The sequence below is a fragment of the Mandrillus leucophaeus genome, unplaced genomic scaffold (genome assembly GCF_000951045.1).
Source record: "Mandrillus leucophaeus isolate KB7577 unplaced genomic scaffold, Mleu.le_1.0 Scaffold406, whole genome shotgun sequence".
NCBI lineage: Eukaryota > Metazoa > Chordata > Mammalia > Primates > Cercopithecidae > Mandrillus > Mandrillus leucophaeus.
The window spans coordinates 351,445-369,598 of NW_012104321.1; the positions used below are offsets into that span (position 1 = coordinate 351,445).

General features: G+C 32.1%; 1 protein-coding gene across 1 annotated transcript in view; it reads right to left on the minus strand.

Moving 5' to 3' along the window:
• The window catches only part of CCSER1 (coiled-coil serine-rich protein 1), a 721,948-nt gene that overhangs the window by 4,981 nt on the left and 698,813 nt on the right, over positions 1–18,154 (minus strand). Inside the window, exon 9 of the mRNA XM_011992176.1 lies at positions 11,217–11,294. Within this exon, the coding sequence (XP_011847566.1) occupies positions 11,217–11,294 (78 nt within the window). The remainder of the gene's footprint in view (positions 1–11,216; positions 11,295–18,154) is intronic.

The following is an 18,154-nucleotide window of genomic DNA, read 5'->3' on the forward strand; positions in this document are numbered from 1 at the left end:
ATGTTGGCTCACTGCAACCTCCACCTCCCGGGTTCAAGCGATTCTCCAGCCTCAGTCTCCTGAGTTGCTGGGATTACAGGCTTGTGCCACTATGTCCAGCTAATTTTGTATTATTAGTAGAGATGGGGTTTCTCCATGTTGGTCAGGCTGGTCTAGAACTCCTAACCTCACATGATCCACCCGCCTCAGCCTCCCAAAGTGCTGGGATTACAGGCGTGAGCCACCAAGCCTGGCAGATAGTCCCCCAATTTTTAATAGCATCTTCTTTTTTAAGGATACCATATGAGTTGTCTTGTAGAATACTGCCCATTTGGATTTTGTCTGATTGTTGACTGATGGTATTGTTTAACTTATTCACCCACCTCCTCTGTTTCCTGACTACTGAAAGTTAAGCCTATAAGCTTGAAAGGTTTATACTTTTTCAGTGGGCAAAACAAGAAAATATTCTTCAATTAACAAATAGTTTATATTGACACTTTACATTTGAATATAACATTACCAGGTTCTTTCCTTTATCTGGTATTATCATAGTTATGTTTATTTTCTCTTATCCTGAAATAACTTGGATGCTAGAAACATTAGATTTAGCTGTTAAATATTATAACACACAAATAACTTCCCAAGTATTACAACAATAGTAATATAATTTTACTTCCGATTGAAGTTTTAGATTTTTTGCACTTGTATTTGTCCTTATACTGTAACTCATTTGATGATAAGCCATTATCAAATAGCCCCCTATTGTTATGTGTGTTGTTTTTCATCTTTAACTGTTACACAAAATGATCATAAAGAAAACCTTATGAAAATATTGTTTGGCACATATGAAAGTGTATGTTCAGGTTAAATTTCTAGAGATAGCATTGCTAGGTATAGGATAAGACCACATATAATTCTATTAGAGTTTTCAAAATCCTCTTCCGGAGAGTATGTGCCATTGCTATTCTTTAGTAGGAGAAAATTTAAAACAAAATGTAAAAAATGTTTAAAATATTAATGTCATTTAATGATATTCAGTCCTTTAAATTATCAATAGTAAAATTCATTCATTAATATTACAGGAAAATAATATGGATCTATTTCACATGCCAAAAACATATATGAAGACATATATGTTTATGTACTTGTAATATATTTATAGATAATCCAGCACTTATATGATCATTTTAACATACTAAAACCAAAGTGGAGGAAAAAAAAACTTTCAAAAGTATATAAAATAATACACTCACACCAAGTATTTTTTACATTTTTATGAATTACATAAATTCTTTTTAGTTTTGTATTTTATGATGTATGATTGTATCATATTACTGATACTCCTGCAAAGAAAAGTTAATCTTTTCAGACTCATTTAGGGTCGGTAGCATCTTTTTCATAAATTAAAAAAAAAAAACACTTCGGCTGGGCACGGTGGCTCATGCCTGTAATCCCAGCACTTTGGGAGGTTGAGGCGGGTGGATCATGAGGTCAGGAGATTAGCCATCCTGGCTAACACCGTGAAACCCCGGTTCTACTAAAAATATAAAAAAAATTAGCCTGGCATGATGGCGGGCGCCTGTGGTCCCAGCTACTCGGGAGGTTGAGGCAGGAGAATGGCGCGAACCTGGGAGGCGGAGCTTGCTGTGAGCTGAGATCGCGCCACAGCACTCCAGGCTGGGCGACAGAGCAAGACTCGGTCCCAAAACAAACAAACAAACAAACAAAAAACACTTCTAGGTAACATTTTTGGAACAACATTGCTTCTTTCTTTCTTTCTTTTTTTGAGACGGAACAACATTGTTTCTTTCTTTTTTTTTTTTTTTTTTTTGGAGACAGAGTCTTGCTCTGTCGCCCAGCATGGAGTGCCACAATCTTGGCTCACTGCAACCTCTGCCTCTCGGGTTCAAGCGATTCCCCTGCCTCAGCCTCCTGAATAGATGGAATTACAGTTGTCCCCAACAATGCCTGGTAGTTTTAGTAGAGAAGGGATTTCACCATGTTAGCCAGGCTGGTCTTGAACTCCTGACTTCGGGTGATCTGCCCGCCTCGGCCACCAAAGTGCTGTGATTAAAGGCGTGAGTCACTGCGCCCGGCTCTAAGTGTTTCTTATAGCCCCCAAAACTTAAAAACATAATACTTTTCATTCTATATTAGCACTTTCTTAGGCTTATGAATAATTCATTCATATTTAGGGTATACTTTTCCAATACAACAAAATGCTAAACCTGTTTAACTACTTTTCTCGCTGAAAGTTACTCTATATTAGACCACACTTTAAATAAATATCCTCTTATGTGATAGTTTAAATTCAAATCTATAAATCCATTTATAACCACAAAACTTATAAAATAATGGCAAACCTGAAATAATTCTGGTATGTATAGAACTTTGATTCTTTAAGTACTCTGAAATGCAAATGACATTCTTTTTGGTATAAATTTTCACTATAATAGATCAACTTTATAAATTTAAAATTCTAATTACCGTCTTAACAATGTGGCGTCAAAAAAGAGTAAAATTTACTGGGGTTCTTATTTTATAGAGCATAAAATTAATGCTACACGTGGCTCTCTTTTAGGAAACTTTCTAATGTAATATTCTGAAAATCCCTGTTCTTTTGTTGTTATTAAGCCAAACATTTATGGATTTTTTTTTCCCTTTATCTCTCTGTGGCTTTTTATAAGTTAAAAATCCCTTTACAGTTTTATTTTGAAACACTATTAATATAAACATTTCAATGACTTTTTCCTCTCAAATCAGTATTAGTTATTTCACTGGCAAAAGGTAGAAGCTAGCTATTCTCAATTCCCAAAGCATGAATCAGGTGGCTGAAAAACATTTTGATGGACAAAGACCACTATGAGGACTAACGCTCTTGGTACATATTATCCAGTTTTGTGCATCTAAATCAAGTACAAGTAGAGTTGTCAAAGGAAATAGCAGATCTCATGAGAAAATTGAGGGAAAAATTAAGTAACTTAACGAAATCTGATAGCCTAGTGAAACAAAAGCTCAACCAAGACAAAACAGAAAAGTCATGAGCTAGTGTACTGTGAAAACCAAAATACCATCATCTATGTTACGGAAAAAAATGTTACCACTATTTCATTAGAAGGTATATGAGTTTGTGATTTCCGCGAGTAAAAAATTGGTGTTTTTGAGAGTTAATTTGATTACTACCTTAAAAAGAAATTATCTTTATATTAATATGTACCAAGTATAATAAAATGGACAGCAAATATTCCTAGCTAATAGTTATATAAATTCAATTTAATCATATTAAAATTCAAATAATCATTTTAAACATTGTGTTAATGTAAGATATGATACTCAGTAATTCTTATTATATACACAGAAAAATTAAAGAATGCATCTAATTCTAACTTCTATGATGGGAATAATACATCAAATAAAAGCAAACTTTTTTCTTACCTATGTCTTATTTGTGTGTGTGTGTATACATGTGCATGCGTGTGTGTATTAATACATAACGTTTTGGTGTGTGCATATGTACAGATATATATTTCATTGACATATTTCAAGGAGATACATTTCAAGGATATAATATATATTCCAAGTATATATATATTTCAAATATATGTCAAGGATATATATATATATTTCAAGGATATTTATGTATGCCAATATATGTACATATATATCATGTATGTATATAGGTATGTCATATGTGTGTGTGTATATGTATATATATAAAATAAAGATACATTTCCTTTTGCAAATTTTTCCTGATTGTAGACCACATCAAAGGAAAGCAATGTTTTTGATAGAAATAAATTAATAGAAGTCCACAAAAATTTACTTCAAAAAAGCACCTGACCAAAGTCATAGAACTTAACTTCATACAAATTACAATAATTAGCAGCAATTGATTGATGCATTGTAAATAGACAATGAGAGATACTTCAAGCTTATACTTGGTGTTTCCTTCCAAGGGGTGGTAAAAATTCTTTCTGTAAGGACTTCTTTTTTCTTTCTTTTTTTTTTTTTTTTTTTTTGAGACGGAGTGTCTCTCTCTGTCTTGCAGGCTGGAGTGCAGTGGCGCAATCTCGGCTCACTGCAAGCTCCACCTCCCCTGTCTCACAACACCATTCTCCTGCCTCAGCCTTCCGAGTAGCTGGGACTACAGGCGTGCACCGCCTACGCCCAGCTAATTTTTTTTTTTGAATTTTTAGTAGAGACGGGGTTTCACCGTGTCAGCCAGGATAGCCTCGATCTCCTGACCTCGTAATCTGCCCGCCTGGGACTCCCAAAGTGCTGGGATTATAGGCGTGAGCTACCGCGCCCGGCCAGGACTTATTATATAATGCTACTTAGTACACTAGATACTCTAAAAGACTCCTAAGGCTGTCTAGGAAAAATATTAGAAAGATTTGAAGTTAAACTTAGATTTCCTATAAAGGTAGCAATCTGTGAATTGGAAGTAGAAGTGGACAGGGAGAAATTTTTCATTCAACAAATACATATTTTTATTCTCTTTTATCAACACTACCACAACATAATTTTCAGCAAATATGATATCTATTATTACTATTTTAAACTATATAAAACCTCCTGGGTGTGTACTCTTTTCAAATTTTCTTAAGTTAACGTGATTTTTAACTGACAAATTGTATACATTAATGGCATGCAATGTGATATTTTGATACTGATCTATGTATACAATGTGGAATGATTAAATCAAACACATTAACACATCAGCCATCACATTACTTGTCCTTTTTGTGTAGTGAGACATTTGAAATTTAGTTATTTTGAAATACATAATACATTATCATTAATTATAGTCACCCTGCTGTGCAGATCATTTCAAAACTTATTTCTTCTGCAACTCAAGCTTTACAACCTTGGACCAGCAACAACTCATTCTCTTCCCATCCTCGTGTGCAGTTTCATCTTAATGAATATTTTTATAATTACAAGAACTTTCATAGATGACATCTAGCCTTGCTGTTTTCCTCATAAGGATCTCAACCACATATTCTCTTAACAAAAGGGCTGTCGGTTCACTGATACTAATTCTATGTAGTCACTGCAGAATTAAAGACCTGGCATCAGTCCAGGGGGTTCTGGCTTCTAAGCAAATATTCATGATGTTAAAAAGAATTACTCAGTGCAACACTATAAAAACAACTGCATGTTGGCACTTACGTTTAGAAATTACTAGTTGTCTATGCTGATTTGAGTTTAATACTTCATTCTAAAAGGCATAACACAGTAATTTTTAAATACTTGTTAGATATAAAAGAAGTAATATAGAAAAATAGTATATAGCAATATCCACACCTGTATGTTTTGTGAATAAAACAATGCATATTAATTTGTTATAAATTTTTAGAATTATAAAAAAAATTAGCAGTTTTTAATTTTTTTTCCACCAAGTAATCATTGAGTGCTTTCTATATTTGTTTAGTTTAACCAGCACACCTCTGATAAATGGGATATGCTGATATACAATGAAGTCTAATTATATATCTAAAGCATAGAAATCCAACTCTATCTGCTCTGGAAGAATACTGTTGAGGGAAAAAAAGAGGGTAGGGTGAATGTAAGTAACAAACAGAAAGAGGAGAAGCAAATGTAATTAATACGGTGTGGTTGATTTCACCCAGATTTCTTCTCAGTGCTTATGCTAGGTGAACATGATACAGAAGAGTTGAGTCGGCTGTTCCCTCAGGTAGACCGTATTCCTCTAGTGTGAGTCTCTTGATGTATGGAGCCTGAATCTAGGTTTTATGATCTAGAATATAATTTTTATGCTGCATGACGTCTAAATGAAGCTATTCTTATCTAGGGCTCCAGCAACAACAAAGTGCTTAGTTCTTACTGACTGAAGGGATGCCAAGGAATATTCAAGAAGCACATCACAAAGGAATTTTTGATTACACACGATTTTCACCTCACCTTCTTTAAGTCTCAAATCTCAAACTCAGATCTCCCTAGATCGCCCTATTCAAAATTTCTGATCATAGTTTTGACCCTCCCACTATACACTTAGAATTATTCTTTCTCTGTGCTATTTTTATTTTTTACATTGCTTTCAGCACTTTCGAATGCATTATATAATTTGCTTATTTACTTAGCTTATTGATTTTTAAGTATGCCCTCACCAATTGCAAGCTCCGTGTAGGAATATTTTTTTTGTTTGGTTAAAGGATATATTCTGAGGACCTAGAATGGAGCCTGGCTGCTAGAGGGGACTTAGTCATATTTTTTGAATGAAAGCATGAATAAATTTTCAAAGTGATGCCCTTGGAACATTACCACTGGATAAGATGTGACTCCATTAAATGTTAATAAGCACTCGTGGCAGATAATCATGTTTTTAAACATGATAGGTGTTTTTAAACAATGTTCTTATCTAAAAGTTATCTTTAATGTAACGGGAAGAAATATAGTCCATAAGAAAATCTGGAATATATAACTCAATTTTTAAAACTATATGTTTTTTAATTTGTAAAAATAAACAGAATTATCTGAGATAAGTAAATATAAATACATGAAGCATGTGGGGGGGAGTCACTTTTTTCTAATAAATGCCAGAGCGCATTCATACATGATCAGGAGAAGTACTGAATTTAAGAAGATAGAAGTAATAAATAAAAGCAGAAGAGAAATTTTAATAAACTACAGTATATTAGCAGCATGATGAGAAAGCCTAATTGATAGTTATTCAATTCTTAGAACGGGGCTTAATCCATAGGCAGACATAATATATTAGCACAGCACAAAAAACACTTCTGCTCTATCTAATAAAACAATTACAGTAAAAACTAATCATTCTTATTCCTAACATGAATACAGCATGATGAACTATTTTCATATTTTTTAGGACTGTGTGCAAACTAACTGAGCCAGGAGCACCACCAAAATTAAATCTGAGAAAAGTACCAGGGATTGTGAAATACACAGACAATTGCATTGAAAAGTTTTTCAAAGTGTACATTCATGATGAAAATAATATTATTTTCCTCATGTATAAGTAGAAAACTGTATTTATAAAGCAAATCTCATCATTTGGAAAGTGTGTTAAAATATTTGTAAAAACAAACAGTGGTATGAGCATCCATTAATAAACTGATTTATGCTTTATTCATACATGACTGAGACAAAATATGTGATACCACAGTTCAGTCCATTTTCTGTAGCCAAACTGAAACCTCTAATGATATTTAAACTAACAATAATTAATAATTTAATATTTAATGAAATACCGGATAACATCAGAAGTCTTAAAGAAAACACTGCCAGTTCAAGCCTAAAAACGGTTTCTTATTAAATATAAGTGTAAATCACATGCTAAAGAAAGGAAGAAACTGCTTTATTTAAAAGTTTAGTGCATTTGTGGCTCAGAGAAATTTTTAAATCCTGTGAATATTCTGTGTCAATTTCAGGCATTATCTGAAAAGAAAACTTACACTTAAAGTCACGTTTTCAAAAACAACCTTCTTCAGGACATAAAATGGAAGTTTAAAAAAAGCTGTCCATAAAGATGTCAAATTAATGAAAGTATCTGAATTTCTCACTGTCAGAAAATAAGATCCTTAGAAAATCTTGATTATTCACTCTCAAATATTGTAATCAAAACGCTATTTGTAGTAGTTCAAGCTATAAAATATTTACAGACAGCATATATACTATATTGAAACATCTGTTTATACATTTGATGTAATTAGATAAAAAAACTTCCCTACCCTTCAATGTAATCTTGGAATGGGCAGCAATGCTACTTGACTACATCTATTCATCTTCTATCCTGTTTTAATAACACAGTGACACCTAAGAAATTATTCTTTGATCTTTCAATATACTAAGCCTGTGCAGACAAAGGAACGTGGAAGAGGTTAAATTGACATTGATTATTTAAGACACATTCATCATTTATTTAACCATCTCCCTCATCACAAAATCTATGGTGTTTATAGGCCTGTGCTGAGACACTCTGAATTTTTTTTTTTTTTTAAGTCTTGCCACGTGCATTAGAAGTCAGAGCACATTGTAAACTAACATTAGTTTCATGCCTCCTGACAAATCTGGTGCAGGATAAAAGTAGTTTATTGTACAAATCTTTAAACTTATTCATGGCAGTGAATTTTTAATAGATTTTATTATAATTAATGTTTTCTGGGGATTCTATTTCTTATCTTAAGCAAAATGTATAGCAAGAGTTATTTTCCCAAGGAAATTACATTAATGATAACATGTAGTATCATATATTCTGATACTCATACCAATAAAATATGGTCCATAATAATCTGTAAAGAACAATTTGTGGCTAATGCTGGCAGCTTTAAGAAGAAAACAGAAGAGTATAAGAAACATCCATAATGTACAAGATTTCCACGAGATATTTCTTGTTTTTGAATAAACACAATTTGCACGTTATAAATAGATACATGTGTGTATACAATATTTTTGAAAGTTAAAATAAGGTGAAACTATATTTCCTGAGGGTGAAACAGAACAAAACACCATAAATTGAAGAATAAATGATTACTATTGCATATAAAATATTTAAAAAATTACAAATAAATATTCAAAATATATCCTGGTCATGGGAGAAATTGTACTATTTATGAATCATATATTTCCAGTTATGTAATTCATCATACTGAAAGTGTTTTACTTATTTTTGATTTAAGTATTTCCATCTCCAGTTTTTCACATGCAAGCTGCCCTAAAGTTTAGTATTACAGTTACATCTAGTTACTTTCATAAGTTTTTAGATGCATATTTTAGAAATTTAATTTGTTCATACGAAGGGGATTCTTTAGAGACTCATTGTCAAAAAAGTATTCTTCTTTAACCTTAATTCAGTACAGTAAGATGCATTAAACGATCACTATAACATATGAAACAAGCTAGGAACAATGAAGATTTAATGAGGATTAACAATTACCATGGCTTCGTTTTAAATTTTTATTTTCATGCTTAGAGAACTAAATGGCTTTGATATAAGAAATATTGTAGAAATTAGTAAATTATGAGGCACGAATAGGGAAATACATAAGAGGCTGCTGGTAACTATGGTGCTAGAATAACTATCCACAGATTAGTCATTTCCCCAGAGGTGTCGTTCATTCCTCAGTAACCAATTCTCACAAGCAATCACTAATAGTGTCACATAAAATTGATGGTGTTACATAAAAGTCTTACATTTTATATTTATATTGTCATTTAAAAAGTTAGAATTCTATTTCTCAAACATTGCTTCTTTAAATTGAATAAAATTGAAAATTTGAATCCAAATGTATATTTGTTTTCCCTTTTCTGAACACATTACTTTAAATAAAAGACTAGACTTCCAACAAAGGTCATGCAGTAGTAAAATGTGACTTCGTTTTTCTGAAATTCAGTTAGCTTATTTAAAAATTTTGGGCCTCGAAGTAAGTGGATTCTAATTTAACTTGTAGTCCCTGTGTTGTATGATGTTATATTGGAATAAGATTTAATGAAAATTATGATCTTATTACTCATATTTAACTAATTCTCTGTCTTGCAGATTTATAGATACAAACGTTGTTATTTGTAAAACATGTATTGGGTTTATATCCTAAGGACTAGCATATAAATATTTTTATTAAAAAATTTTTAGGCAGGGGGTGTTGGCTCATGCCTGTAATCCCAGAACTTTTGGAGGCTGAGGTGTGTGGATCATTTGAGGTAACGAGTTCGAGACTAACCTGATCTACATGATGAAACCCTGTCTCTACTGAAAATACAAACATTAGCTAGCAGTGGTGGTGGGTGCTTGGAATCCCAGTTACTTGGGATGGTGAGGCAGGAGAATCGCTTGAACCCAGGAGACAGAGGTTGCAGTGAGCAGAGATCGCGCCACTGCACTCCAGCCTGGGCAACAGAGTGAAACTCCGTCTCAAAAAGCAAACAAACAAACAAACAAAACAAGTTTTTAGACAGGAAAAAATCCCCCACAAAAGACCAATATTGAATTACTTGTGGTAAATCCTCTTTAAGTACCATAAAGTTATTTCTTTTTAAAATTAGAAATTAACGTGTTAAATAATATACAACACTGCTAGAAGAATTTCAGTCACAAAATTGAGATCTAGAATTTAGATATCTAGAATAAATATATCTTAAAATAGGTGTAATACAATAATTTTTAATTCATAGCTTTTAGTGTTCTTTTTAATTTAAAAAATGAGGTATATAAACACTTGAAAACAATTTGTGCAGTAATTCAAAGCTTTGGTTTGAATTAAATAATATAGTTTTACATTAATTAAACTACAATTAATGTAGTTTTACATTAAATAAACTACAATTAATGTAGTTTTACATTAAATAATATAGTTTGCACGGCAACACAAAAGTAGCATCCAAGTTTGTTATTTAACATAATGAGAACACGCAGATAAACATATAATTTATCATTATTCATCATCATAAAACTTAAAATTATCTCTATTTTATTTCTAGTTATCAGCAAAGTGCTAAAAATAATAATAAATATTTCTAAATAGAAGAGGGGGTCATCATACATATTAGCTACAATATCAAATTACTTTCTTCATTTTTTCATCAAGAGGAAGTTTAAAGTCACGAACTTAGTCAAAATGCAAATTTCTTAACTGTGTTTAAGAAAAAAATGGGTATTTATATCAATGTTTTCCCAAATAATCCAATGTTACTAGATGTAATACTGTATTAAAACATGTTTTACAATCCTGTTTTGACAGTTCAACAAGTATTTCGCACTAATAGAAAACACTTTCCATTAAATTACTTTCTGCTGCCTGCACTGAAGCCCAAGGACTAAAAAAAAATTTAAATTTTTCTTCAAAGTTGTTTTTGCTTTTACGTGTCTGCATATAAAAATGATGTGCTTCATCTTTGGTGATTACAAACATAGTAACTTTATTAAACTGTTAATAAATAAATATTTTCTTAAAAATAAATTGCCCTAGTTTACTAATGCATATCTTCTACATGTCTGCAAATTCACTAATTCAAAAGACTGTAACAAAATTGTTGGTTTAAAAAAATTGATAAGACATTGGTATGTTAGTTGGTGCCTGTAATTATCTTTTTTAGTTCCAGAAGGTAATTGGGGATTGTTTAAGAGCAAAAGATGAATGGTGCACCGCTAAATCCTGTTAAATCAATGCATGGACACAGCAGCCGCAGAGGTAAATAAACTGTGGAGGTCTGAATACCAATAACGAAGATAAAAATGATTTTACAGAGCTACTTACATCATATCCTAGTAGTTCAGTCTGTGTGGATTTATCTACTCTTGAAGCAAAAGCCTTCTGTAAATGCCGAACTTTTCCCTGCAAAATGAAAAAAAAGAAAAAAACAACATATTGTTGGTGAGGTGTGTACTTCTATACTAACATTCTCCACTTACTAAAATTTGATTAGTGTATAATTCATGTTCTTCTCTGTGCATACGCTTTGCTCTGTCAGTGCTCTTAAAATTAGCTTAAATATTTAGAGCTTTAATTTTTAGGTCACAACTGTCCCACCTTAAGCATCTTTTCTTCTACTCTAGGTGTCACTGAGTTAGAACCACAGTTCAACAGTAGAGTCACAATGTGCTTCAATCCAAGACAAAATGCCTATGCTTTGTTTCCTGTTATCTTTTTAAAATAACTTAGTCGCTATTATTTTGCTGATCCAGTTTCAGAGCATTTAGATTTGAAACAAAAAAATATTCTTAATAAATGACCCAATGGATTCCATTCAGTTTGTTTTAATTTTGTTATGCTTCTTCTTTCCAAAAACTTCTACGCATTTAGGAATGTCTACTTCAAGAGACTGACACTAATCCAACCCTGTGATAACTAGGGAAGGGAAGTAATATATAAAGGAGGTTGGGATTTCATATTTCAAATGAAAAACTATGATTTCTGAGTAAACTAATTTGACTGTGCTTCTTTCTGGGATCTTCCCTTCTCATTCCTGAATGTGTCACTTGAAATGAGATCTTGAGTTTAATTATTACGTGATGTATTTACTAAGTGCCTCTCACAGCTGAGAGTGTTGTACTCACATGATCACATTTTATCTTCAAATATTTACTATAAATGCCACTCGTGTTAAATAAAAGCCATACAGTTTAGGAAGTTTAAGTAACTTGAGACAGTTTTCAAAGAAATGTGTGGGATTCCATGAGATTGTGTTTTCCACTTGCTTTAAAGCAGAAGGTCTATCATTTTCTTTTCTTTTGAAAATGATAAAGGACTGTGATTTAATTTTTCCTTCCGCAGGATTGAAAATAGTTATCAAGAACCTCATTCTCAAGAATTCCAGTTACACAAAACTCTTCCATCCTCACCTCCCTTCCTGTTCCCTCTCCTTCCCTCTCCTCCTTTTTCCCTACCTCCCTATTCCCTCACACTTTCCTTCTTTGCTGCTTGGTATTTTTAAGATTATCTGAGATGTTTATCAAAGTACATACATAATTTAGGTAAATATAACTTAGTTTAACTTACTGAAATATAGAAAAGAAATATTTTATGTTTTATTCATGTCTCATCACTTCTGACTTCCCTAATCACAAAACATCTAGTTCTGCTAGTCAGAGAAAAATCTGAAGATTAGATCATGCAGGAAGATGTTACATGACTGAGGTAGAAGTTTTTAATTATTTGAAAAAGATAAGTAGAAATGTGGCTGCATTTTCCAAACCAAATTTCAAATGAGAAAAAACAAATTGTATTTATCTAGACATATTGATTGGGATGAAGAAAAGAACAGAGAGAGGTAGTAATAGGTAAAGGAGCAATAATGTTGTCCATCATTGAAAAGTTGTTTAGGAAAGTTTGATTATCTACTTTTGAGATAGATTGGAATCATAAGTATGTGAAAAGTAAATTTTATTGCAAATCTGTAATTATATAAACTTCTGTGTATAAATTAGAGTCTATGCACTCATGTATAGAGCAGGGGAAAATAGCTGCCAAATGCTTCCATTATGCCACAGCTCACATTTCTATTTCAAGGGCTTTCATCCTGAGGATAGGAGTTGGACAGTGTTGGTAACTTCTGGATTACTGGTCTGAGTTATAAGACTTAGAAAATTCAAATAATGATAAATAAAGTTCCAAACAACTTTATTAACCAATATACTAACCAAAACAAGAGTAAACAAACGAAGAAAAACTTCAAATAACAGTTATCTTTGGAAATTAAACAAAACACAGACGTTTCCCGGTAATGTTATTGTCACTCCCTCTTGTAGGCATTAATTACAACAAATGATGTATTTGAATTGTTTATTATGGTATGCACATGTGTGCTATACTCAAATGTAGAGAATAAAATCTAAGTTTCCTACAGACTTAGGTACAAATAATTAAGAATTAAATATTTCTAGCATAATTGAAGGCCGTAAACATACAAAAGTTTATGACAAACGTCTGTCACATACAATTAGAAGATTAAAGAAAGAATACATAGCTTTCGGGAGATGATTCTTGATGGAGCTCTTGCATTTCTAAATGGTAGATGGAAATTTATAGATTGATAAATTTAATATATATAAAAAGAGTTTTATAGATAATTAAACAGAAAATGTACCACAAAAGTAGCTATTACTAGAGGGTAGAATTGCAGATAGTTTTGATTTCTTATGCAATAAATCTATATTAATTTCATAAATATATATATTTTATCAGAGATATAGAAATAAAGTATCATCATGTATTTTCAATTTCACAATTATTTGATATAATGATTAATTTTTTTTTTTTTTTTTTTTTTTTTTTTTTTTTTGAGATGGAGTCTGGCTCTGTCACCCAGGCTGGAGTGCAGTGGTGTGATCTGGACTCACTGCAAGCTCCGCCTTCCGGGTTCACGCCATTCTCTTGCTTCAGCCTCCCAAGTAGCTGGGACTACAGGTGCCCACCACCATGCCTGGCAATTTCTTTTGTACTTTTAGTAGAGACAGGGTTTCACCGTGTTAGCCAGGATGGTCTTGATCTCCTGACCTTGTGATCCACCTGCCTCAGCCTCCCAAAGTGCCGGGATTACAGGCGTGAGCCACCACGCCCGGCCAATGATTAAATTCTTGATTAAAATTATCTTCAGTTTATTTCAATATAGAGAAATTTCACCTTCATGATAGGAATATATTTGGATTTTATAATTTTTTATTAAATGCATATTATGGTAATTGCTTAGGGCGGAGGGAACACTAAGGGAAAAAAAGAAAATATATCCCTTTCTATGAAGACACTTCCAGTGTGAGTCAGAAAAATAAGACAATTAGCATTCTATAGGAAAAATATAGTTACCACGGAGAGAGCCAGAGGTGTGTGTGTATGGAAACAGTAGAAGCTACCGACATCCCAGCTAACATCAGAAAAACGAATTACTATTAGCCAATTTGAAGTGGAACTGAGTAATATGGAACCTAAGAAGGCAATAGTATTTGCAAATATTTAGAAGTCAGAGAGACCATGACAAAGATATGCATAAACAACTACTACTTCAAAATTGCCTAAAGGGAGTCAATTAAAGGAACAATGTGAGGAATGAGATTAGAGTCGTAACTCAAGTTTATGCCAGAAAGGATAGAATGCTATGTCAAAAGATTTGAGAGTCAGCTCAATTTTCAAAATATGATTTTATAATTAAAGGTCATAAAATATTTTAACTAAATGAGGATGGAACTTATTAAATATATCCTTCACTTTATACTGTACATAAAAAGGGATATATATGTATGCTTCCATACAGAAGGAAGCAATATGGAGAAGAGAAACTATGGAAGTGTTCTGAGCTTTGACCACCAATGAATTTACACCATGTGATTTAAGGTGGCTCTCTTTCAGTATTCTCCCATGTAAGCAGACATTGTCATTTCTTCTTCTAACCTCTCTCAGAGGGATAGTGAAGAATTAAAACAACTCAATTTGTAGTAGATAAATTTTATAAATAAATCTATGCCCCTGACAAAATACCCAATTGTCTTTAAGTTTCCTTTCCAAGCAATGACAAAATACACCCCTTATTTTTTTCACATTTATGATTAATAAAGCATGTGTGCTTAGAAAAAGCAAAAAGGGCTAGCATATTATGTAAAAAAGTAAAACTAAAATGAGATGAAAGTGACAGATTTTGTGATTTACATTTATTGTTAAATTTCCATGTAATCTGAGTCCTGAATATGTGTAGGTTTTGAGTTATATAATATTGCTATATGAATTAAAAATACATTTTTCTTCTCTAAGTTTCCAATTTATTTCATCTGAGATTAAAAGTAATAAGTGACATTTGTATAATAAAAGTCAGTAACATAAATAAATATATATAAACCTAATAAAACATATAAACTTACTAAGGGTACTTAACTGTACTCACATTCCCTTTCCTTCTGTAAGCGTTACCACTTTAATTATTACTACTAATAATAGATGTCATTAGTAGAATGTAGGTTATATGCCAGGCACTGTATCAAGTAATATATATATATATGAATCCTCTCCAGAACATGCAAAAGCTGTGTTTTTGTTCCTTTTATAAAAAACAGCAAACTGATACTTTGGTAATATCAGTCGCTAAATATAACACAATATAGTAAGTGGAGCAGCCCAGATGAAAACCTTTTTTACTGGTCTCTAGACCCTAGTACAGTATCTCTACAGAGACACTGTAACTCTTTTAAAAAGCTTACAAATAGTGTTGCTGCCTCCACATCACATATTCAAGGAAACATAGCAAATATGTATTTTTATACTTGTTGCACAGCTAGTAATTACAGACGGAAACAAAACTATTTTTGGTTTCCACCTTGTCTATATTTTATTGCAGATTCAATATTAGCCCCCCTTTTTTTTTAAACTGTGGAAACAACTTAAGATTACTTAAGATTTACCAATCTACAGGAAATACCAATGTATTTCCTGTAAAAGCACAATTCCACAGAATGCCTACTAATATAAATATCATCAGCAATGCATTTTGGAGCATAAGTTTGGAATAAAATGATAAAGTCAACATAGAGTTAAACACAAAATTGGAAGCAAGATGTCAAGCAAACAAAAACTAAATGTTGAAAAGGCATGAAATCCTTTTGATAGCAATGATATTATCAGTTCAAGCAGAGTAATATAAAAATATATTCTGTTTTAAACTGTTAAAATCATTTCTTGGATATGTGTATTCTGTGTGTGTGTGTGTTTGTGTGTGTGTGTGTGTGTTTTACACATTGGATATTCATAGAATCTGACTCCATGACATATCATGTCTATATAAAAAGGCTGGTTCCTAAGTTTTAGGCTTTTAAAATTTAGTTTTATTACTAAAAATATATATCTCTTGAATGAGCATGAAAGATATAACAGGTACCACTAATATATCCATGTTTTTGCATTTGCATGTGCACATACTCAAGTACATGCTGCTGAGGAAGCACTAAAGAGGAGGAAATGTGATAGAAATCAAAACCAAGACAAAGCCATGGCAAAGCCAGTACAACTGGTTTTTAAAATGAAGTCTCAAGTGACTAGGGATATTTAGTGTCTTTTACTCCAGCTATTCAGTGCAGTAAAACAAGTTGAAATAAAAATACTCAATAATCCCGAAAGAAAGTCCAATTTCTCTTACGTGTCTATTTGAATATCCTACATAAAAGTTGATGAAATTTATCAACAAGATGAAAAAGAGATAAACTTTTAAAAATTTGACCATGATGGCCTATGTGTAGTAGTTTGCTTCAGAATCTATAATAAAAAGAAATGTACACACATTAATTAATACAATTAACAGATACTAGTATAGAAAATATATATGATAGTGATTACATACTTACTGAATATGTACCTTGAGGCTGAAGGAAAGAGAAAACGTTCATGTTGCTATCCAAAATTTGCAAAACAAAGTTTGGCAAAAGACAGGTATAAGCTAGAAAAAGATTTTTTTTTTTTTTTTAATGTAAAAGGAACACAAAGTCTGCTTAAAATAGTATAATACTAAATTTAGATCCTAAGTCATGAATCTAAAGGTAAAGCTTATGGAAAGAGAAATATTCTAGAAAAACTGACACTGTAAAAGAGGGGAAAAGCTAACTTTTAAAATTGAAAAGTAACATAATTCAACATGAGAAAATTCACAGCCTTCTGAGACAAGTTTAAACTAAAAATTAGGTGGAACAAAGAGAATTTGACCATCATCTTATAACGGACTTCAATGTCAATAATAAAAGATTATTTAAATAAAATAAAAGCAAGAGAGACAGAGAGAGAATCATAAGGATTCCTTAATGATGCCAAGGCCAAAGATGAGCTCAAGAATGAAAATGCAACATTATACAGATCACATTGATCATTGTCACCCACCTTTAATGAGGGCATATCACTGAAGACATCAGTAGAATTTTCAAGAAACACAGCCAAGCAAATAAAACCTCCTCTCATAGAACATAAAATTTCTAGGAGCTATCAAGTAGACACTAAACTTTTTTAAAATTAACTTTTTGTTGTAGAAAAATTGCTAACATGAAAAAAATGGGAGACTTATAAAAAGAACTCTTATGCAATCATTACCCAGTTTCAACAATGGATATTGGAATTAAATAAGAACAAAGGCTGGCTCTCTCCATGTTGCTAAGTTCCTGCAGAGAATGCGAGGAAGTCCAAAGAAATATGGAATTGGAATGTGCTTTTTAAGTCATTATCAAAGTATACTTTCCAAGATAAGAGGTTAGAACATATTTTATTCCATGGTTTATAAAGCTTTATTTATAACTTCAATATTTAGACTTACATTCTGTGAGCCTTCATTCCTATTCTTGGCCTAGGACTCACAAGTGTTAACAGTTGGCCTGTTACTGAAACGCTTTCAGTTTTTGGGTCCCCATACCTCATGAAAAGCAATATGAGGTTTTACAAAATTGCAGAAAAGGACAAAGGGATAGGAAACTTCTTCTATGTTTGTATGTTTAAAATATGGGTCAAGACTCTAAACACAAACAGAAAAGAAGGAACGTCAGTAAATCAATAATACAACATCTGGATAAAATATTTATCTTTATTCAACCTTATGCTACCTCAACTAGAAAACTGCCTGACATCCTTCATCGTGACCACTGTGAGAATAGATTGCAGGTATTTTTTACAAGAAGTAATAGGGCTTGTAAAGACCATTTAGGCTAGGAAGAAACTGCATCAACTAACGAGCAAAATAA